This window comes from Centrocercus urophasianus, unplaced genomic scaffold, assembly GCF_019232065.1.
Source record: "Centrocercus urophasianus isolate 14NV4802_14NV808 unplaced genomic scaffold, USGS_Curo_1.0 seq_13, whole genome shotgun sequence".
NCBI classification, from domain to species: Eukaryota; Metazoa; Chordata; class Aves; order Galliformes; family Phasianidae; genus Centrocercus; species Centrocercus urophasianus.
In genome coordinates, this window is record NW_024884475.1 from 49446443 (window position 1) to 49471404 (window position 24962).

Genomic DNA, 24962 nt, shown 5'->3' on the forward strand with positions numbered 1-24962 from the left:
TTTACCTTTTCTCTTTTTGCATCTTCACAAGTATGCTTAAATCAAAAGATGTAGTTGTGAGCTGTGATTTCTCTAGCTTTTACCTGTTCTGTCAGTGTCTATCTCAGAAATACAGTAGTTTTATTAAAAGGAAGAGCTTACATGGACATGAATCAGCCATATGTTTTTGGGAAGCTTGGCTCAAACAATAAACTGTAAAATTTAGCTAGAAACTGATGTGAAAGATCACCTGCTGGAAGCAGAAGTAGGACAGAATGGAAAGATGAACAGTAGAAAGTGAAACCTATTTTTTGTTCATGAAAATATGCTTGGAACGTGAAAGTAAGAGGGAAAGAAAATTTGTCTATGTTTCTAAAAGAAAAGTGAGGGGCATTTTTCCCTACATTTTTGTTCACCATTAGACAACTGCTTATTATTAGTTACCGTACAGTCTGTTTAAGCTGCTCAACATACAGCTGTCCTTCACAGCACTTGGAAAAAAAAAAAAAAATTTGAATGCATACAAGGTTCACGGTTAATTCAGTTTTAGATATGGAAGAGTTTTGTCAGTAAGTTACATGAACTGAGACAATCAGACTGAAAGGTAGGGTTTATTTCAACTCATAAATTCAAAGTTTGTTTGATTGGAGGGTTAGTAGCTGTCTTCCTTCTGAAGAGGGAAGCTGCTGTACTGGAAAAAACAGAACATCTTTTAGTGGATCTTTTTTTTTTAATGAATTTGTTCTTTTGATTGATACTTAACTAGGCTTGATTGCCATTAGAATTGAAAATATTAAAATCAAAAGTGTTTTTGTCCTTTTTTTTTTTTTTTTTTTAACATACAGAAGAAGAGCAAAAATTCTAATTCATGCATAAGCTTAAAAAGCTTATTTAAAGTCATTAGAGAACAATAGATCCTCTGTGTGCTCGTATGGAATCCTCCTCCTCATAAATTTTTCTTTTCTGACACTATTAGGAGAAATAAAGTACTTAAAAGCTATTTTGGAAGCCTGGTTCTCTATTATTTTCCTTCATTTCACGATCCACATATTGCATCTACTTGATAGCAGAGGGGTCAGTTAATTGATCTGCAGACAAAAATTCATCTGTTTTCCTACTGCTTTATTTCTGTCTTGCTCTTAGGCTCAAGCTGTAGTCTGCAAGAGTTTCTGTCTTCAAATCAGGAGGCCAGGATTAAACTGATCTGGGTTTTTTCTTGTTTTGTTTTGTGTTTTTTTTTTTAAGGATATCACTTCTACTTTTTCAATAAGAGTTTGGTCATTACAATTTTCCATTAAAATTATATATGCTTTCTCATTTTTCTTAGAATTTTTGCTCTTGCTTTTGCCTCTACGCTGCATATTAGTCGTTCAACCTCTTTTCAGTGCAGTGCTACCATTTTTTCCAAATTGTTTCCTTTTCACCTAACTGTCCCAGTTCCTCTTTCATTTCCTCCAAAGCAAAACATAATTCCCTCTTATCTGAGTTTATTTCAAATCTGATGAAATCCTCTTGTGCTTAGAAGTTTTATATTGTGTTTTCCCTTTCCTTGCTTAGCCTTCACAGGCTTTATTAGTGCAGAGCTATGTTTCCTGGCCAAATCAAGCATGCAGAAATTGGTCAAGAATTTCATCGCTGGTAATAAACTAATTTGAGAGTATTTCAAACTACTTTAGGATTCATAAATTTACAAAATGTTCAAGAAGTGCCATTGACCTTAGCAAGTCAATGACAAAAAAAAAAAAAAAAAAAAAAAAAAAACCTGCAGTTGACTTAATTAGTAAAGAATTTTCCCCCTGGCTCTCGGAATTGAGGAGGTCTGGTGATTTGCTCCTTCATGGATGTCAAACATTTATCAGTATCAGATTGAGTAAGTAGTAAAAGAGCCTTTAAATGCTATTTTATTTATGGGGAGGAAGGGTAGCTTTTTCAGCACAAGTTTTGTCAGCTGTAAGCATTATGCAATTGCTACTTGGGAGTGTATTTTTTAGGTTGAAGTTCATGAAAGTTGTGGGTTTTTTTAGCCTATCCAGTAGTAACTGAGCTTCTAAAGTAAAACAGCTTTGGCGAATTGTTTTTCTTGGAAGTGTTAAGAAATAAAATAGGAAGACGAAGAAAAACATACAGTCATAGCTCATTTTGGATTAGTGATTTTGGATGGGAACCAAAATTATCTAACACTTGAAAATGCTAGGAAATCTATTAAGAAGTCATACATCAAGCCTTGCAATCCTTACCTCACTTCAGTTAAAAGTGTTATGCAATGAGCACGTATATTAACAGCCTGTCGTTTTGCTTGAATCAGGATTATAGAACTTACTCAACTTACAGTTGGAGCATGGTAATTTTGGTATCATTTATGTGTTGTTCATAATTATTGCAGTCAAATTTAAGTGTGGCATCTGTATTTGGAGTAAACATGACGGTGCTAGATGAGCACAGCAGGAAATGTGATAGCCCACCTTTTTTTACCGGTTTTACAAGCAGTTTGGGGGCTGTGTTCTCAAAGATTATTCAGATGAATTCCAGTCCCCATTCAGCAGCTGAGATAGGTGATTTTTTCTTTGCCTTGTGATCTTTTAGCTGTACTCAGGAATCACCAATTTTTGTTTTGTGTTTTGTTATTTCAGTGAAAACTTGAATTCTGTGGTTAAAAAGCTAGCCTTCAATTTGTGAGCTCCAAGCACACTGCATCACTGTTTTTCTTGAGCTACCAGTGAACACTATCTGAAGTTAGCAATAATTGCCTAACTTTTTTACTCCTAGTTCCAAAAAAAGGAAGTAGGAGGATCTGATTTCATATGCATATATCCTGAGTAGAGACGAGTGTGATTTTTAAGTAAGATCATTGTTCTGGGACATTGCTGCAAAATACAGGGCTTCCAGCAAGATCCAAATCCTGCTGTGGGGAAGCCAAGCCAGTAGCGTACCACTGAAGGTTTCATTATTATGTTTAGAATCAGGGTCTCAAGTGAGGAACTTCGTCATTTTACACTGTCCGATAGCATTTGCTCCCATTTTGTTCTTGGATAAATTGTTGGAAATTTGTCAACAACAGTCTTCTATTTTTGGGGTTATGCTTTGTTTCACAGACTTCAGGTCCTACTAAGATTACAGAAATAGCATCTCATAGCATCCCTGGTAGCCTCTGTATGGGTTAGCTAAGCATGAGGCTAGAGGGTGCTCACGTGCTACAGCAGCAGGGAGTGCAAGGTATGCTTTTGCTTCTGGCTCATCCTCTGTGTGCAGTTACCATCTCACGGTTTATATTATTTTCTTCTTTTTCTTGTAAAGCAAGATCTTAAGTGTATTAACCCAGCAGGTTAAATTTCAATTATATTTTAACAGCATTTCTGTAGTTTTCTTTTTTCGTCTTGCTTCATAAACCCCTCTGGGGATAAAGAGACTACTATTAGGAAGGTTGTTTGCTGAACTCATTTCACTGTGGCTCTTTTCAGTGACGCTGAAATATTTATCTCTGTGTTTCAAGCTTTAATAAGGTGACCAAACTATCCTCAACTCGATCAAAAACCTGCAAAGTTTCATGTTTTGCTTAAAATGTTTGCCTTGTGGATGAGAGCATCATCATCACTTTTTCTTTCTTGTGGGTTATTTTGTTCTGCTCATCTGAGCCCTTTTACCACATTATGTTTTTGTAATTACTGTTTGTTAACCAATCTCTTCTGGTACTATGGACAAGAAGGCATGCATATTTTACAGTATGTAAATTACCCAGTTCTTGCTTGCCACAATACTGTCTGCACTTTATGTGTGTATTGAGGGGTTAATAGGGTACTTGCAGGCTGGATGTGGATTTGCTGGAATGCTTTGAGAATCGATTCCAGCTGATGGAAAAAAATGTTCTAAAAGTAAACTGATTCACTTCCCACCATGAACAACAGAGAGTAGAAACAACATTTAATAAACCTTTCAGAAGTAAATCCTCTGATTTTCTTTTTCACCGTCATCTGTGTAAGAAATGCCCTCTTTCTTTTCAGTGGGCAGTGTTTCTTCCTTCAGTGCAGTTGCTGTGCTCTGTCAGGTTTTAAGAGAAAGTTCTTTATGACTTTGGACAAAAATATTGGTAAAATGCGTTCTGTCCTCTATGATACGAGCTTTCTTGATTTTTGCACATTTTTGTTTAAAATGTTGACCAAAGGCTGATGTAAACAACAAACTCAATGATTCTTTCTCAACAATCTGGTTTCCAGTTAACTGAAGAAACTTCAGCTATATGTGTCTCCTTTTACACAGGTGAATGCTGGGGGGAAAAAAAAAATCTGTCATAGTTGGAATACGGGAGCATGATGCATGTTCTGATTTACCTGTCCCCTTCATTTTAAAAAGTAAGGCAGCCATATGAATTTGTGAACTAAACTTGTTACTTCAGAAAATAATACATGATTAAATTCATTTGTTTTTACTATCTGGTTCTCTAGTTCTACAGTAATGTTTTTGCATCGTTTAGATGATTTTATACAGACTTAAGGAAGAAATCTTTTTTTCTAATTGATAAACCTCATCGGAAAAAAAAAATCCGAATTCCATTCTGCATTTGAGAGTAGGCATGATCTTGTATGCGGGGCATGTTGGTTGTGAACTATGAACAGTCTTTATGAAACCTGAAAAAGATTTGTGAAAACAGCCTCTAATAAAAATCACACATGCTTCATAAAACACTGCTTGATAGATATCACTTGCACCATTAAGAAGTAAACGACAAAGGATGTAATTTCAGTTCTGGCATGCAATATTAATCGAAAGCCTTTAAAGCATCTTGCTGATGGGAACTGTGACAACATGACATTGAAGAATTATGGACTAGAAACATCTATCTTAATCAGATTTTCAAAGTAAATGCCATAAAATAGAAAGTTATTTTATCTATTTTCACAGGGTCACATCATATATGGTAGATAGCTTTTCAGCTTGTTTATTCTAAAAATACCAGAGAGAAAAAAAAAAAAATCTCTATTCTAAGTAAGCTTAAAGTTCATTTCATAAACTTCATTTTTTTGTGAAAAGGTACTTTATAGGTATTGAGAAGATTGTTGAAAACTGAAGGCTTCTCTTTGCTACAATAAGATTTCTGAAACATTACAGAGAACTGAATTCTAAAAGATAGGGGATTGTGCACTGATAATATCAATCTAAAGTTGTTGAAGGGAAATACTTTGCTAAATGGATGCAAAGTGGAAAGACAAAATTACAGGTGTACCTGTAACCTGAAGTAACATTCCTGCAGATAGCATGTCAGAATAATTTAGCTGAAAGAGACTGACAAAAATATTTTTCTTCCTTTTTTAAAGACTACATTTTTATACTTTATATGCACAATATATTTCTGTTTTCTAGTGTCCATTTAAGTGGTAGAAGACAACTTCTGTACATGGTATAGGAAATTATCAGCACATTTTGTGGTTGGAAATATCGGTACTGTGTGTTCAAGACTGTCCTACTGCTTTTCAGGGAGCCTCCTGTACCTCTTGTGATCTGGTAGATCTTTGAACATTTAACATACATGCACCATGAGACTGTTCACGTTTCTCTGCAGTCAAAGAAATCTTCCCTTTTACAGCAGAAATCATTATTTCTCTTTAAGAAGTAAAATAATGCTTCAGTTTTTTGGTTTGTGTTTTTTGTTTTTTGTTTTTTTTTAAGTGTCGTGCATAACAGCATTCAGTTTTTCTTTATTTCTTTCAAGCTTGTGATGCATAAAGAAGGCAATGCAGTCTTTGTGAGCACATCCTACAGTTGGATTTGCTGGTAGTTTCTCATTCCCAGGTAGCCTGACAGGTTGTCAGACCCTACAGGCAATGTACTGACGGGGAGACAAACATTGGCCTGCTTTGATCAACCAACTTGTGTGACTTTTTCCCATCTTATATTATAATGGTATACACAGTCACACACCGGATACAGATGCATATCTTGATCAAAGTGTCCTTGTCTCTTCTTCACATTCTTGTCAACGCAGAGCTACTACAGAAAGGAGTGCTTCAAGAGGTGAGCAGCGGTGGTGGGTTAATGGTGTTTTCAGTTGTGTGTCCATTAATTGTAACAAAAGCAGGAAAGGATAGTGCAGACTGATGGCACAGCAAAACGAAAGGGCTCTGTGTGGCAGCTGGCACTGTGTCACCTCATTCCTTGGCTTCAGCCTATGGCTTGGCTTCTTAAGCAGTTGGCAGGGCAAAGCCCATTTGGACATCAATAAGAATAAACAAATACTTGTGATTAACCACAAAATGACTGCATATGGTGGATAACCTTGGATTACTACTCTAGCTTGTAGCAGATGACCAGAAAAGGAACTTTGACTCCTGCATGTAAAAGTACATGGAAGCAGTAATTCCTTGAAAAGGCAGATCTGCCTAATTGCAAATGAGCTCTTAAATAGTCCATTTTTCTCTAAACCTCTATTTTTGTTTCATTAATGAAGCAGGGTTTCTCACAAAGGGTACTTCTAGAAAAAAAGAGCTCTGCAGAGAGTGGTTAGATACCTTGCAGGAGTGGTGCAGGAGGGAGCTTGTTGTCCCCTTCCAACAGCAGGGAATTCCTGCCTCTGGGAGCTCTAGGAACAATGCAGCTGCAACACCCACACTCTTCTGTCTGTGGGGATTCCCAAGGTAAATCTTGCTTCTGTTTATAGTACTTCAGGATATGTATCCCTGTGCCAATTAGACAAATTCTGAATCCAACAAAGCTTTGGGTTGTTGTTTTTCATTGTGGGTTTGGTTTGCTTTTTTCTTTGAGGAAATTGAGCCAGTACTTATGGAAAGTACTTCTGATTGCTTGCAATCATCAGCTAGCAAACCTGTGGCCAGTGACCTGGAAATAAAAGATTATCTTTCTTCTTTACCAGTTTTCTAGGGCATTCACTCTAGTCCAGCCACTTTACCTAGTGTGTATTGTGGATATATGTTCTCCTAAAGGGAGAGGAGAGAAGGAGAAAGCTTATTATAGAAAGAGTTGGCACTCTCACAGGCATAGGTACTCAATTACATTCAGTTCACATTTGAAATGCTTTTATTGTAACAGATGTCTGCTTTTGTGTTTGTCATGGAAACTCAAAGTTAATGTTAATTATACATTATTAAGAATCCTCATCCTTATCAAATGGAAATCACCCCTCTTTTTCCTGGATGAGTAAGCTGGCTGACAGGTCTCAGTGATCTGTCTGTTACAGAAAGGCTAGCACATTAAATGTGCAACAGATTACTTTTTCTTGAAGCCTTAGTCTGCTTTTCTCTTTCTGAATTAACCCCTCTCCTCCAAATGACAGTAGATACTTGACTCTCTCTCTCTCTCTCTCTCTCTCTCTCCTTACTTTTTACTTTTGCACAGGCATTCTTCTATGTTCTTTTGTGTGCTATTTGAATTCAGTAGCAATTAAATAATTGCTACACTAAAATTAATGAAATGTAAATTACTTTTTGGAAAAGAAAAAAGTTACTAAGAAAGGCTGGCGAGTGCGTGTAATTTACTTCTACAATAGAAATGGCTGCTTTGCTTCAGCGATGCTCCCAAGGGTAAATAACAATTTTAATATGTTTTGAAAAATTCATACAACTGTAGTAAGACAGCTTTCCACTGAATGTCTTATGATTTCTCTGAGTTCTGTACGTATGTTGACAAGCATAATGATCTGATGTTACCTTATGCTGCAAATGCCTTAAAAATCAGAGGGTTTTTTGGTAGTACCTGGACAACTTGAATGCACAAGCTGATTGCTGGGCCAATTTACGTTTGCTCCTTTCTGCAAAAATCTCTGGAAGATGAATGGGGTTGCTCTACAGTCGTTGAAGTCCAGACAGAACAAGAAAGTTCCAATTAAAACTTAGCATTTTCAGACAGAAATCCAGCATTACCTATACTTGCTTAGTTTTGGAGTAAACCAGCCATTTCCATTGAGATTAAGTCAATGGAGATAGCATTTAAAATCCAATTTAAAGCAAAGCAACTGTAACTTTCTGCAATATCTCTTAAGTATTTCAGTACAGTTATGATTTAGCAGATTTGAGTGCTCTTTCTTCTTCCTGACACTGAGAAGGCAATCCCTAGTAAGCGAGGGCCTGGCCAAGTCCCCAGACCTCCTGTTGGTTTTTGTTTTTTTTCCCCTAACCACGAGAAGGTTTCTCTTTAGAATTCATGTTTTCCAACATGCTGACTAGCAGAGAGGAAGATGGAGTTGAAAGATCTTCATACTGACTATTATAGCGTGTGCAGAAGTATTTTAGCCAGTCACTGATGCTGTAGAGCTCAGAAGACATGCATCTAACCCATGAAACTCCCACTGTCTTTATCAATTCTCTAATTTAATTATAATAAGCAAAAATCCAGTGCTGTTCAGTGCGCTGTACTGGTTTCTCAGGAGACCTGAAAGAACCGCTCAACATCTAAGCCTCAGTTTCCCTGCAAATACAATGAGAATATTTTAATTAACATCACAGTGATGTTGAGAGGCTTAGTTATTATGTAAAACCTGAGTAGCTTTGTGTAAAAGCTGCAATAATGCTGAAAGCAGTTCTTTAGCTATTAACTCCGTAAAGGAGGAGCATAACAAAAGGGAACCTGGCTCAGGCAAGGGACTGGTGTGATGCTTGTCTCTTCCTCAGAAATCAGTAAGATTGACATATCTGTTAGAAATTCTGCAGTGATGAAAAAAATGGTGGATTCAGGAAATCTGGCAAGTGGAAGAAAAGATCGAAAGAGCAGTCCTCAGTGATCTCTCATTCAGATTGACAACACAGCACTGAGGAAATTCAGAGGAATATAGATTGTAGCTCTATTGACTTACAGGAAAATCTAACCTTGTTAGGCTCAATTCTGCCTGTGCCTCTTATACAATTAGAAGGAGCATACATCATTGCAAATTCTGCTGGCGTTTCTGATTCTGCGTAGGCTCAAGATATCCTGCCAATTGAACTTGCCCTCAAACACTAGGAAATGTCACCTAGAAGCATCCTGTGGAGCGAGGCAGTACTTTCCAGGTCTTGTGGTCTTCACAAAGAAGCACTTGCTAAGCTCTTCTTGTTGGCTTCTAGCCTGCACCTTATGGTTACTAGCCCATCCCCCAAACTCTTCATTTATTTTATATACCACACTGTAATTTCAGTGTCAGAAATGTGTATATGTTAAAAAGCAGAAGGGCTTTGTAGATTTGCAGTAAGTGTCTGGGGGAAATAATCATCACCCCAAACAGAGGCCTGAATAGCTGGCCTGTGGGCTGAGGAACAGTCTGAGTCCTCCAACATGTAATCTGTGTACTTTCTAAAGCTAAATATTTCTTCAGAAAGGTCATAAGTAACTTTTAACCTGTCCCTTCCTCCCTAATAGTAGGGGGAAGGTCTATCTGCGATACTCTGCGTATGGCCATCCTCTTCTGTGGAGAGTAACATTAGTTTTGCTTCTTTGTGAGCAGAAGGTGTTGCTAGGTCCTTAGTGCTAAATTGTAGTGAGACAGATTAAGAGTGATTTTTCAGCTGAGATTTTAAATGAGATGAGGCATCAAAAAAGGGGAATGCCAGAATAACAATCTGCATAGTAGGAGCTGGACAAGGGAAATCCTTGTAGTGCTTTACACCAAGTTGTGGCGAGTAAGAGGGTCAAAAAGAGAAATAACAAAGAGAAGTTGTGTCTGTAGAACCATTTCCATTAATTAGTTTCTATGATTGAAAGTAAACAAATGAAAAGGATTTCATTTCACTTGGGTTTTTTTTCTGTCTTGTAATTAATCTTTTATATGAACATAAAGTTACATGAGTACATGCCTCTTTTTACAAATGTGTATTTTTATATATTTGTATTACACATGTGCTCCTATGTATTTATAGCTAAGATAGGGACAGTTAATCTTTCACCAGCAGATAAATAGATTGTAATATAAATCTGATCAAATCTTAGGTAGGCATGGGCCAAAAAATTCTGCTAAGCTTTGGTCTATTACATTACCCTTTAACTGATCTACTGGAATGTGGGATTCAGACCTGCGCAGTGACACCCATTGTGTCAGTTTTGGTAATGACAAAACTGGGTTGTACCCTTCCCAGTTGATCATTCTTTGTGACTGTTAGTGCTCTGGTGTTGAAAACTTCATTGGCTGAGTAAATTATCTCCATGACAGAGTCAGGCATTGCTGTTGTTCATGACAAATATCACATGGATCACAGAGGAAAGCTGGAAAGGAGAGCGGGCTTCCTGGAAAAGGAGTGATTCCAAAGGCTGTGCTTTCTGTTTAAGTTCAAAATGTCTATTCCTTATCATTCTTAAAACTTCTGTTTGCAGCATGAGAGATTATTTGCTGTAAGGTATTTTTATAATAGTCACCCACGAGTTACTTGAAATATCTGCTTGAACAGTTACTTTCTGTGCTTTTTGTACGGCTGTATTATTGGTTTGATAACGATTTGCAGTCATAACTAGTTGGAAATAGGGGATCTCTTACAAAGATCAAACAACTTATTTCCTGCTGTCACGTGAAAGCATTTACATTGTGAGCAAAGTGCATGCCCTTTATTTACCTTCGGCTTTGTTGAAAACTTGCATTTATGTTGCCTTGTTTTACTGCATTACTTTAGGAAATAATAGGTGGCAATTTTAATTCCATCTTGTTAAGTGTTACATTTTTAAGTGTCATCAGTCATCCCTAAATGATTCCAAATGGTGTTCCTGATGTTTTTTTTGTGTTCCTTGTGTCATATGGCAAGGTTTGTCTGCAATTGATGATTTATTACCTGCTGATTACGCAGAACAGATTGTTAGAACCTAGCATTGCTGGAGGTACTTGACTGTGGGCTTTGTTGTTCTTTGAAGCTTTGTTTTCAAGCTTTATGGGTGCTGTGTGCTTTGGTTAAGTAAAAAAAATATATATTTCCTCAGCTGTTTAGGCGCCTGGCTCTCTGATCACCTGTGACATACTCCAAAATGGAGTTCTATTACATAGTGTGAAATTGGAAAATCTGTTGTGTGTGTGTGTGTTCTAATGGATGTGACGGTCATTAAGTATATGAGTCTTCTGACGTTGTAATCAGATGTGATTCAGTCTGTTAAATATCCATGAAGCAACATCTGCTTCACAGAGTGACCTTCTGCTAAAGAATACTTAGCATCTATTAGCAGATCATAGTGCAGAGCTGCCTTATTTGGAATGCACTAAACTAGAGTAGTCTACTGCTGTTTAGCAACTAGCTTGTAATAATTTATTGCAGTTAAATAAAGCTTAAAAAACTCCATTAAATAATTACAGGGATTATAAGCATTTTGAAAACCTTTGTGTTCTACTGAAATTACCCATTTAATTTCAGGGTTGGCTTGTTTAAAAAAAAAAAAAAAAAAAAAAAAAAAGCTGAAAACTAAAGGCGCATTAGGGGATCTGTCAGATGCTGTTTTCTGTAGGTGTTAATAAAACCAGATTTAAAAAAAAAAAAAAAAACCTGAAACAAATTAAAACCAAAAGCAATTTTACCATCTGTTGTATATTAATTAGAACTTTGTGTATCAAGGGTAAATTCTCTCTTCAAGAATGTCACTGAGTGTCTGCTAATAAAATAATATGCAAATATATTAGACGATAGGATCATATTGAATTTCGCATTCTGCTTTGGATGTAGCAACTGCTGAGACGCTGTATAACGAACTTTTTAATTTTCTTTCTTCTTAGAACAACCTCCAAATAACCAAGGCCAGTCGACCCTGCAGCCTTTGCCACCTTCTCACAAGCAACATTCAGCACAGCATCACCCATCCATCACCTCACTTAACAGAAACTCACTGACAAATAGGAGGAATCAGAGTCCGGCCCCGCCGGCTGCTTTGCCCGCCGAGCTGCAAACCACACCTGAGTCAGTCCAGCTGCAGGACAGCTGGGTCCTTGGCAGTAATGCGCCACTGGAAAGCAGGTAATTACTTAGGTACAACTACAGACTGGCATTTCTGAAGAAAATATTTAACTTGAAAGATAGCCAGCAGTTAATACTTCCCCTTATTCAGCAAATAATGCTGAAAACTTTTCAGTACCAAACTATCGTCCTCGCTCCAAAATCCAGAATGCCACTTTTTTCCCTTGTGATGTTTATGGCACAGTAATTGGATGCGGAAAATACCTTAGTTTTTCCACATGAGCATTCTCCTTCCTGTTCATCATTTGTGACTTTTGACTGTTTGAAGAAATGTCTTGTTTTGCTTAACAGAAATGTTTTGTGTTAAATATACGCTGTCATACATGTCAGATGTGAATGAACTTTCAGTAATGCTTTTTAACTCGAGTACTTGGTAGCTTTCAAGGAATACCTATGTGAGACAGATGTTTTCTAAACTCATCTGGGGTTTGATGAGACCAAAGAATCGCTTCTTTCTGCTATTATGATTAATTTGTTCCCATTCTTTTTTGTCTTTTACAATTGATAGCTGGCTCTAAGAAGGGAGCAACTAATATAAATGGTGACATGCTTCTGTAGATGCAGAATGATGTATGATGCAGAATGATCTATTAAAAAAAAAAAAAGAATTATAGGGCTTACTGGCACAGAGCTGAATTTACCTACAGTGATTAATTAATACTCATGAAACAGTCAATCAGCACTAATTTTTTATTAGCATAAGCCATAATATTCCAATTTAGTCATCAGAACTGAACATTTACAACTATATTGAAGCTGACAGTAATTCTTGAAAATATTTATGAAATCCCTTTAGTTCATTCTTTGAATCCTTTTAGCTTATGATTTGCAGTGAAATAATAATAGTCCAACTGATTTTGAGTACCGATCAGAGCATACATGACCTAAAGATTTTCTGTTAGGTTGTTTTGTGTCCCTACAGATGTTTCAAGCAACTCTTGTTTGGAGCATAGGTCAGCTCCCCAAAACTAAATGCTACTGCAGTGCTTAGTGTGCTTTAGCACTGTGAAACAGGATTCCTTTGAAAGGGATTTCATCATTGTATTCACGTAATTTAGTACATTGAGAAAATGTTCAGGATTTTTTAGAGCAAGAGTTTGTAGTGGAAAAGAGCATAAAGTGTATGGATGATTTCAGGATGCTTGGTTGATCGTCTGTGGACAGATAAGGTCTTTGATATTTGCTTTCATTGCCATGTCTATTTTCACTGTTTTTATAAATGTACTTGAATGAGAATACCACTTTCAGTCTGGATTAAGTATTTTTTGTCAAAGAGATACTTTTAATCTTTTAAGTGTTCTTGATGAGAAGCTAAGAATGTTTGAGTGTTCGTGTTTTGAACACTTGTACCTGAATTGAAGTGTGAAAGTTTCACGTTAAAACTGAGACAGCTTTACTATAGTTTCTCTAATAGTATCACCTGGCTGGAAAGCTTGAGGTGAAGAACTCGTCATTGATTTTTCTCTTTTTGGTTGAAGTTCCCTACTGAGTGTGATTCTTAGTCTCAATTTCAGCTATATTAACAACTTTGTGATAGGTTTCTTCCTTCATCCATTTCTCTGCCTAAAAGAAAGTTTATTTCATCCTTGGCAATATTTTAGCTTATGCCCATACTCAGCTTTTCTTTTTTTTATCTTACTTAGATGACTGTCATTTAGAGCTACAGAATGTGAATGTCAGCATATATACATAGCTATCTTTCTCTCTCTATAGGCTCATATTGGTGATGGGTGGCATAAAAATGAAATACAGCTTGCTGTCGCATATAGCTGGATAGTGAATAGGATGTTTTTGTACATGCAGGTGAGAAGGATATATTTGCAGAACCTGAGAGAGGTTTCAGTCTCAATGATTTTGTGGTAGTAAAAAGGGTGACTTTCAAGATATATATTCTATAACATTGCTTTCAGTTGTATATTTGATAGAATATGCCACAATTTGGCTCTGCATAGTGTTAATACTTTTGTGTAAAGCATTGCTGTTAGTTTGTAAATGGATGAACTGTAAGTTGATAGATTAATAAAGTCCAATCAAAATTCTAGTATTTTGTAAAATATAAGAAGAATTTTATGGTGGTCTGAAACCACAGCTTGAATTGTGTGTGCTTCCTGCATCTTCGATGCCATCTTTAAATGACAGCAAGCTTATGCAGCAGTAACAAAAATTGACCTCTTTCTTCTGAGGCTGAGAACTGCTCCAAAGGTAATGTCTGCTATTTTAATATGTTGGCCCACAACATCAGAGACACATGTAGGTGGTACGACAGAGTTGAACCTTCCCACCAGTATTCCATTAAGTTTTGTTGTCGTGTGACAGGAGGCAGCAGAGGAAGTACATACGAAGCAAAGGGGTGGAATTGAATTCTTCCGTGCAGCAAAAATGGCACCCACTGGCATTCATCAATGCTTTCTGAACATATAGGGAGACCCAACATTGGATGTGAGCACAGTGAGGTGGTGGGTGGTGCATTTCAGCAGTGGCGGTCGTAACAGTAGATCACCTCCACTGGTGCGGATTCTTAGGAGCATGGCATGCAGGCTCCTGTGCATCACTAGCAAAAAATGCCTAACTGGTGGTGGTGACTGTGTTGAAAAATGGCATTTCATAGGTGAGAATTTGTACTGTCAAGTAGTGTTATTGTGCTCTTTGTATCAGTTGTTCTTTCCATTGAAATAAATAGGATAAATTACTTTCAGAGCAATCTATGTAAAATAAGCTTTTGGAAACAAAAATATATATTTTCTGCTGGTTTTTTTTCTGATTTCTTGCAGGCTGTAGGACGTTTCTCTTGGACATTTAATGATCTCTATTGTTTGTCTCTTTCCCAACTTTTTCCAAGTTGGGTTCAGCTAGGGAAACCAGCAGCAGTTGACAGTAGTAACTTGCAAAGGAATATAAAGCAGGAATATATGTATATGTGGCTTCACATTTTGTTCTTTGAATTATATTCTGGACAGCCAAAATCATACAAATGCATGAATAGTTGCTAGAGGTCTTTTATATCATAAATGACAATTAAGTAATTAAATACTAGTATTTGTTTTTCTTATCATGGTCTTTAAAATTTAGTACTGCATTTTTTAGATTTAGCACTTCTATTATTCTATGCTTCTATTATTCTATACTTACATTCTTTAGATTTAATAACGTACTCTCAAGCATCAAGATCATTACTTACATTTTTGTGGCTTCGCTTTCTAGGAGAATCTAAACGACTGAGATTTAAGAATACTTAGTAAATCACTTCTTTAGATGCTTTCTTTGTTAAATCTTTTGAGTTTTTTCTGATGTACTATCAATTAAATAAGCTAGAAATGAGCAGGGGAAGAGTATCTCATCAATTTGTTTATAAAATCAAGCTAGTATCATTTCTTAGGCAATATTTTATTAATTTTAGACTGGCTGTCTAAGATGAATTGTCAGCAGGGAAAATTTACATATTCCAGCCCAGGAATAAATTGGAGAGTAAATAAAAATCTGAGAATAAGTCTTTACACAAATTTAGTCAGAACCTGTGCTGAGCAGTGTGTGAACATTGTATTCTCTTGCTTGGCTTGCTGCGTAACATAACTAGTGTTAAGAAAGAAGGCAGTTTTATATAATGGATTGAGAATGTTTAATAGTAATTATTGAAGAAGGTAAGTTGTTTTCTCACAGTTCATACTGGTATCAGATAGTCTTCTCTTACCCCTAATTTATTCTTAAAAGTGGAATAAGTGGAGGCATTACTGTATTCAGTTTTCTGGTAATTTTTCTGAGAAGAAAGATGGAAAAGTCAGAAAAAATGTTTGATGACTGAAAACAGCTCAGTATTTTGAAGCATTAAGTCAGGTTACTAGATTACCTCAGAGGTGACACAACCAAAACAAATTCTAGCATATGCTACTTCAGAAACATTTTACAAGCTTCACCCAAACTTCATTTTACCATGCAGAGATTTTAGGAGCTCCTAAGGTGTGATGAGCTCTCAACAACCACCTGTCTTCATTGGGGTGGATTGCAGCACTTTCAGTATTGATTAAGGTGAGGAAAGAGTTTTCATAGCTTCCAGGGTACCCTTAAATCAATTTGTGTAAAGCCTGATTGATTTTCTGCAGAACCGCAGTAGCGCTGGAAGTTCAAGTCTGTTCAAAGCAGCTGTTTTATGCATTCCAACCAATAAAACAGTGTCCAGCTTAATCAAATTCAAAATTGTTTTATTATGTAAGTCTTGCAGGTTTTCACATTTGAACTTGATTAAAGATGTAATTTATATTAAAAATGAGTAGTGCACAGTAAAAGCACAGTTTGGGAAAGGAATTCAAGTCCTGCTCACCTGAAGACCTTGAGTATTGTTTTGGCCATGTTATATTGCCAACCTGCAAAGAAAGAAAATGGTTCTTCATTTTACTTGGGTTGCTGGGAGAATGAATGCATTTTTCAAGACTGAGATTCATAACTGTGGAGACGGCAGATAACACAAACTTGAAATGTTATTCTGGGCAATCAACTAATATCATTTCTGATGTCTCAACTTGGACAAAAAAAGTTGCTTCTATGTGACAAATTTCTTGTACAGTCATGATGCTACCTGTATCCAAGCCCACTGGCCCCATATGCTTGTAAGTTCCCCACAGTGTGAGTTATCTGTTGCATTAGATTTCTGCTTGATGTCTCTGGCATCCTTCTGGCACATGAATCCTGTTCTGTCATCATGAAGACTTGCAATTTGAGCATGCTGTCTCTTTTGTCTCATGTCCTAAGCAAGCACCAGTAGAACAGATTTCAGTGTTATTTGCACAGAGTTACTTGAGATAGTCATTTCTCTATTCAAAGAGGTGCAATTGTTGAAGCAAGCATGGATGCAAATTTAGGAAGAATTCCAAAACTAATCTTTTCATTGTTTAAGTAGAGTAATAAATATGCATCTTACAGCAGTAATAGTGCCTAGTCATGGGGATAAACTTTCATTTCTCACCATTCCCTGAGAGAGCTAACGTCTGGTGTGTCCTTTCCTTGCCGGGCTGCTGTGGGGCACCATGTGAAGAACATGAGATCTGCACTCAATGTCAGCTGCCCCTCAGCGTGTTGACTGGCTGTGCGTTTTATAGTCTCTGTTCTATGTCAGTGCTTTCTCGTCCAGCCCCTGGAGTAAACATCATCCAACTATGTACTGCTTAGTCCTATTGCCTGTCTTTCTGTTGGTAGCAACCAGGAATTTGATACCAGGTCTTCCACAAAAGTAGCAGATCACCAAAGGGCAGTGTCCCCCTAACAGTAGCCTGGTAATAAACCCTGTGTTAGCATGTAGTTCCAAGAACAGTCCAGAAGGCAGTTAAGTCCTGCACTCAAATTGCAGTTGCAGTTTTTTACATCCATGGGAGAAGAAAGTTATTTAATAGAATTAGTGAATTCTTTTTGTGGGATCTTCCCATTCATTAATTTGAAATTGCCACTCTAATTTCATCTTTTTGTATCTTTGTATGTAGAGAATTAGGAAATCAAGCAGTCCTTGCAAATGGTCATGACAACGTTATAGAGATGGATGTGTTTTCTCCAACATATCACGATAGCAGTTATGGGTATGTGACTCTAAGCGTTTGCATGATGCTAACTGTTGCCACAGAAGGCAAAATGTGATTTTTTTTTTTATAGCCTGTTTGCAGTGGTCAAAAAAAAAACCCCGTCTGAAATAGACTTCATCATCTCTATATCGTTTTGGTTGTTTTTTTATTATACTTAAAAATAATTTGTCATATAGATTCTTAGTAAATAAAAATCGATAAATTTTGACTGCCAAATGTAGTCACTTTCACTTAAGAAAACAGAAGGGCAGTGGAGGTTGTATTAATTCTCTGTCCTGCCTGATTCTGCAAGCTGTTGCAAATTATTTGCATGCTTTTCTATTTGCCTGATCTGATCCTTAGTTTGTAACAACTTCCTATTTAGCAAATGTTTATGTTGGAAATATTGTGACGTACTATTGAAGCATAGGCAATGATCAAACGAAGGGTTACTTTCTTAAATTGAATTGTGCATTTCATATGAAACACTTTGAGCAGTTGGTTTGAAATTTGAACTGCTGATTGGTAGATAGATAGATATGTAAGCAGGTAATGTTGATATTTAAAAAAAAAAAGAAAGAAAGAAAGAAAAAAAGAAAAAAAATCCATTCTTAAAATTAACATTTTAGTTCATTTAAATCAAATTTATATTATGTAACTGTTCCATGTCTGTTTATTTTTTCATTAATATCTGTCCTCTACTCAAACTGCAATTTGCTTGTTGTCTACCAAATCAGCGTACACAATTTCTGACGCCCCCGGGCGCGTTCCCCCGGCCCCCACCAAAAAAAAAAAAAAAAAAAATCCTGACAAAGCAATGGAATTTCTGGTGAATTCTAGCCTGCTATTCATCACAGTATGTTCAGTTTCGAAAATAATCTTTAATCATATTTGCCTTTTTTCCAATGGTAGGATAAAAATTAGGACTTTGTCCAAATTCTGTTTTGCTAATTTTAAATCTTAAAATAATCAAGGTGAGTTACTATTTGATTAAATTGAGGATTTATGCATCTGCTTGCTAATAATTAATTAATCTGTAAAATCTGTTGACACCATACATTGATCTGCGTCACGTTCCAAAAAGCTCTTAAAATTTCCCTTAGATACAAATTGAAATCAGCTGCAGTAAGAGAGTTGTGTGCTTAAATTCAGTTAATAATTTTCAGCAAACTCAAAGATACTGCAAATATTTGCAGGGCGACTATTTCTTGTTAACTAAAAATATTAAGAGTACTGTATTAAAAAAAAAAACCACAAACCACAAGCCAAATAATACTGTTCCCTGTAGATCAGTACCATGGAATACTGATTTGGATGTGTAATTGCTGAAGCAAAGTTAATGGAAACGTGCCTGCTTTATGCTTTATACGTTTGCAATGGGACTGCCAAATGCAGATATTTTGGCAAATGGAGACTCTATTACATGAAATTCTTGTTGGTTTATGCTAGTTCAGGTAGCAATACAATGAAATTTATCTTGTTTGTAATCCCTTCACTTTGAAAATTATGCTAGCAGGAATCATTTCGTGGCATGAAAGTTGTCCAGAGATAATAACATATCAGTTCCAACACATAATAGATTTGAAACTGCAGTATGCTTTCAGCATGAAGATTCAGTTTATCTATCTTGCTAACATACTGTGTCACAGCTAGAATCATTATATATTTGTTTCTCTGCTTTCATGTCATGTGTGTGTTACGTTATGGTATAGTATTTCTTAGTTTGTATGACTTACAGAGAGAATATTAATCTAATGAATTTGACAATTTTAGTGTTAATAGTGATAATAGGAAAAGACACTTTGCATAGAAATTCTAATGATTCATATGCCTAGATCATAGGAATAGTTGTTTATAGCTTTGAGATATTCGTATTTGTGCACTATGCATTAATTATCATAATTCAGCTAGAAATCTCATTTTAATGGTATGTATTGTAGGCTTTCCTTGGTATGGTCGCTCTTTCCCTAATGTGTAAAAATGTTTGTATGTGTCTTGACAAATCAGTTTAGCTTGAAGTAAAGAGCCTGCTGTTCTTTTACCTAACATCTCCCTGAGTTACCAAGGTATCCTATTAAATCTGGGAGAAGAAAACATGCTCTATCAATGAATGACTGTATTTAGATCTCTTGCAGAATCTAAATAAATCCTTTACATTTCCAGTTATTTATAGAATTGCTTCAGCTTCTGAACGTTTAATTTTTTACAAGGATAGGATCTGAAAACCGGTTGTACTCCAGAGCCTTATTTCCAGGGATTGCAAAGACTGGGGATATTTTTCATGTGCTGAGGAGGATGTTCAGGGAGTTCAGTTTTAAAAAGTGGCCAGATTGTTACAAGGCCATGTTGAAATAGATCAAGAGGGAAAGAAGTTAGGAGCACAGAGTAGGGGGAGAAATCTTGATGTGTCTGGGTGCAAAAGGAGTAGGTGTAGCTGTACAGATGGGTAGGGTGTATTAGTTCAGGAGAAACTACTTTGCTGGGCAAGGTAAATGCTATAGCGTCAGGGACTGAGTAGGATGAAAACCAAAATTGTTCTATGACCTTTACTGTTTGTGAGTGCTTATGAAATCCCTTTGAATAGCATGTAACTCATCGCCTACAGGATAGTCTCAAGATAATGAGAAGCCTTGGCTGCTGGTGTATATGTCATAGAAGAGAAGCTAGGAATCATCACGCTCAAGACTTTCTATCTGTGGTGTTCTTTGTATTGAAAAGCTTCTTGTTGACAATCTCTGAATTTTCTTTAAATTTATCTTAAATTAATTTAAATTTTTCTTAAATTAAAAAAAAAAAAAGCAACTGCATTTCAATAGCAAACTTGGTAAAAGACAGTGAAGCAATATTGAGTTTGGTGAAAGAGTAAAAGACAGTGAAGATGAACATATCGTAAGTTACAAGTTAACATCTTTTTACAGTTACATGCTTGCAGTTGAGCATGCCAGCCCTATCAGTGCAACTTAAGTTGTACCAGAAAATAATTTCAACAGTCTGCGAATTCTTTCAGTCACATCCAAGTGAGTAAGAAAATGTTTCCAAATATTGTGACAAAGCCGAGACCTGAATGACTTCATAATATCAAAATCCAAGGTCTCAGTTAATGTTGGTTGTGCAGTGAGAAGTCCAGCTCAAAAAAAAGCATCAGCAAAAAATGGATGTTATTAAAAGGATAGCCATCATTCTGTCTGAGCACAAGGTGTGATCCTCTGCCTTGCTGAATCTCTGAATGCTGATCCCTCAAGTCTTTTTGCAGGTTTTGGTATTTTGCATATGGGACAATGTGCAAGTGTAGTACATAAGTTCCCAACAAGGAATGATAAGAGCCTAGAAGATAGGAGTGATAGGTGCATCACATGTATGTGTGGAGTTGCCATGTTGGTGGCAGTGGCTCTAACTCAGGTTATGACAGTGCTGTCACTGCAGTGACGTGAATCTGGCTGTTTGAGTGACTGCTGGTAGAGCAGTAGTGGCAGCGAGTTCAGCACGGATTATCCCAGGCTCTGAATTGCAAGGGAGCTGCAGCTATGAGCTATAAGTGAGCTGAGGTTCACAGATCTATGATGATGGAAACTTCAGCCTGCTTGCAGCTTGAGGCAGAATCAGATCCTTTCAGCCGGTGGCAGAATAGTATTTCACTCCTTTAACTTCTCTCTGATTTTTAGCTCCTTTTAAAATGTCCAAGTAGCCCAGTCAAGTCTTCCTACTGCAGGTGAAATTGCAGCTTCTGAATTAAACTGTTGGGTAAATATCACAGCTCTGAGATTCTCCTAAACTGCATTTGCTTTTTTGAAATTGTCTCAGTGTGTACTTCAAGGCATTTGCAGAAATTGCTGTCTCAGATTACTAAAGACAGCAAAAGATACTGAAAGAGATTAGATGAGTGCTTGTGTTGTGCCTTTCTCCTTTGATTTTTTTTCTTCCCTTGCAAGCCTAATTTATTCAGTATTTCAAGAGAGGATCTAGTCGAGATTAGAGTTCTTCATCTCAGAGACCTCTCTCTGTCTCTCTCTCTCTCTCTCTCTCTCAGTTGGGATATGATTCCAGAAGAGCAGAGGACAAGATGAGAAACTGTAATATAAATCCTTAAGCTCACTTGAACATTTCCAGTCCTCAGTGTAAAATTCAAATTCTTTCCTTTAACCTCCCATTCTTTGACGAGATGAGAATTGGAGTAGCACAGGCACGTCCCCAGACCAGCTCTTCCTGTGCCATCATGGTGGCAGCTCTGCCCTAGGCACGCAGCCATTTCTTAGTACTAGCTGAACCTCAATGTGTCATAGGTAGTGTGTGCTGAAACCAGGGCATGAAGATGGCGGCAGAGGGGCAGTCTGACAAATTGGCTTCTGGCATGGAAGTGTGGATGAAGCAAAGGGATGAAATTGAATTTCTCCATGCAGAAAAAATGCACCCACTGACATTCAGTGATGCTTTCTGAACTCTTCTGGAGACCAAACAGTGGATGTGAGTGCAGTGATGCAGTGGGTGGCACGTTTCACAGTGGCAACAGTGATAATCAGTCACATCCGCTGGTGCAGATTGTTATGAGCACAGCATGCAGGTTCTTGTTCATTGCTGGTGAAAATGCATAGCTGGTGGTGGCGACGGTGCTGAAAAATAGTGTTTTGTAGCTGAGAATTTACCCTGTTTAATAGAGCGTTATTGTGCTCTTTGTATCAGTTGTTGTTTGGAGTAACCTTTGCAGATGTGGCCCTGAACTGTTCACGCTGTGTGGCCCAGATGAACCATAAAGTTGGACCCCCATGTGTAGCACAAGTACTATCACTACCCAGAAATTCAGGAAGGAGCTGTCAAGGTTGTTCCCAGCAGCTGGTACCCGCTTCTGAAGTGAATATCAGCAACAATGACAGTGGCCACATCACTTACTGTAACTTAGATGGAAGTCAATTTTAAAGTTAGACTTCTAAGAAACCCAGAAGAAGCTTGTAAGGAGAGTTGAGTCAATTCATATTGTTTGAGCAATATATGAATCTAGTTTCTTCTGCAGAAGAGGCAAGTAATGGGACTATACTGCAGAAAAGAATCTGAGTAACTAAAACTGTGCCAGTTTCTTTGTTTGCCCATGCAGCATCTTTACATCTGTTTCCTCTGCTCACTTCTGCAACACACAGTGCAGCTGAGCGTTGTCCGTTTCCCTTGCTTATCGTTACAGAGCGCAGCATTGCAGAGAGGAGCACAAAAGGGCAGACTCAGGACAGCCTGATTATTCTGATTCTTTTGATCCTACATATGTGTGTATATGTATGTATGGGTGTGTGTGTGTGTGTGTGTGTATATATATATATATACACATATATATATATACACATTAGTGAAGTGAAACTCTCTTTCTTGGGAGAGAGCTATCTGCTCTAATCTCAGTTTGGAAGAATTTTTACTAGGACGTTTACAAGTGCTATGTGTGTACTATAGCTCTTGGATTTACATTAAATGCGGTCATGTGATTCTGTGGAAGTCAGTCATAACGCAGTGCTGAGGGCAAACACCACCAACTACAAGGTTTCATCTCAGACAAGTGTTAACAGAAGATGAAGACAGGCATAAAGTGCTCACAGAGAAACAAAAATCCAATTCCTCTTGGAACCTACTGGGAATGCTGATCTCATGCATCAGTGAACCAGAGTTCATATGAGACCTAGCCAGTAATTTCTGTTATCTCTTTTACATCTTCTTTGTAACGTCAGTCAGCAGCGATTAATCTTCTCATTCCATCTGCTTCTTCAACTCAGTGCAAGGAATCAGATTTATTGATGTGATCTATCCATTAGTGAACCAGGCTGAGCTCTCTAATGTCAAATGGCAGGTGAGGGTCATGGTCTCACTCAGAGAATCCAGATCCATCCAGAGTGAGTAGGGTCTGCCAAGAGCACCAGCCAGTAGATGCAGTGCAAGTGATTGATTGCAATCTCAGACTGCCGTTGTGTTTTTTTTTTTTTTCTCTCCGGTTAATGGTTTCTGTGTGTTCTGACGGCTAATGTATCTAGTAGGGTTTTTGTAAGCAGAGAAAGAGCGTGGTAATCCATTCCTGGGAGGGAAAAAATCAGCTGGTTTGGCTTAAGGAAAGTCAGGGAGAGATTAAACACAAAAACTTACGTGAGAGTTGGATCAAGTTAAGATATCTGCAGCCACGTGCAGCCAATACTCTCTTGGAGTTAATTCCTTAAGACTCGTTGATTTTTATTTTATTTTTTTTTAACAATAGTGGCAAATAGAACACTACATCTCCATAGAGATAGATGCATCCTATCTCTGCTTGTGTCAGGAAGGAAGCATTCAAGATGGGAGAACGAGAGCTTCTATAACTCAGGAGTTTCTGCTATCTCTTGCCTACGCCCTTTGGAACCATTGGAAAAATAACATGATCTGCTGTAGGTTCCCATATATCTTGCTAGCTTACATTGGCTTTGTGGTGCTGCCAAAGTTTTATACAAGGTGCTTGTATACTTTCAAAAAGTAGAATTACTGATTGCTGCTATTCCCCAAAAGGTAAATTATGAATTGGAACCATTTTTAGACAAAACCTGGTATTCTATTTTTTGTTCAAGTTAGCAAGCACCACAGCTGTATTCAATTCAAAAATAGGTTAATTACAGTTTTTATTCTAATACATTCAGTAATACCACTATACAACATGTCAAAATCAAGCCATTAGGATTACTATCGCTTTCTGAGTAGTAAAGTCGTATCTCCTGAAGTACTGGTCCTGAAGTTTATATCACCAAGACATAAATTCTCTAAAATGTACATTTCTCTCAGCGTGCGTTCAGCTGAGGTATTTTCAACAGAAGTTTTTTCCACCACTTGAGGATATCAGAATATGATTGATGTGTACCCACTTTTAGGTGTCTGAGGTGCAGATATACTCTATCATGCCTCGGAGCAAATCCAGTGTAACAGATTAAGGACTGCAGCAAAACAGATAAGAACATTTACCTCAGCTTGCTTACAAATTTATTTCTTGGTGTAGTAATGTCCACAGATTCAACACTCCTTAGAGGTGAATAGATATTTTTTAATAGAAGGAGCTGTGGCAGATTTGAGTTAGTATTTGAGGAGAGATCAGCCTGTGTTCATGGTATAAAAATGGGTGTGCTCATTTCACTAAGTGGTTAGCTTGTGATTACAGAAGACAGAATGACTTCTTCCTCGATTGGAAAAGTTGAGTAAAATGCAGTAACTGTGTATCCAACAGTAGCCTCCTATGCTGGCAATTGCTTGTTATGTTCAGTTTTTTTTCTTCAAATCACAAAGACAACAAAGGAGTCAAAGTTATAAGATTGGTGGCCTTGTTACTTACACAAAGTAATATTTCAGAGACTTGCAGATATACTCATGTATCTCATTTGGAGATCTGTTGGTACCAAAAGGTAAAAGAGCCATATCCAAAAATGAACATTAGGGAAGGGTTTTCTTTCTTCTTTCTCGCCACGAGTCAGTTTCTTTTCTGTTGTCTTCCAGATGTTGGTTTTGTTGTATACTGCACCAAAACAGCAGGTATCTGAAAATAGTTTTTCTCAACTCCATA

The 24962-nt window shown here is 37.2% G+C and overlaps 1 protein-coding gene across 4 annotated transcripts in view; it reads left to right on the top strand.

The window, feature by feature from the left end:
• TENM3 (teneurin transmembrane protein 3) overlaps positions 1–24962 on the top strand; it is a 383293-nt gene that overhangs the window by 237232 nt on the left and 121099 nt on the right. For 3 of the 4 annotated variants that reach the window (XM_042811517.1, XM_042811518.1, XM_042811521.1), the window contains 2 exons: positions 11639–11876; positions 17345–17437. In XM_042811517.1, coding sequence (XP_042667451.1) covers positions 11639–11876; positions 17345–17437 — 331 coding nt within the window. The remainder of the gene's footprint in view (positions 1–11638; positions 11877–17344; positions 17438–24962) is intronic. The other variant, XM_042811520.1, reaches the window with a different exon arrangement.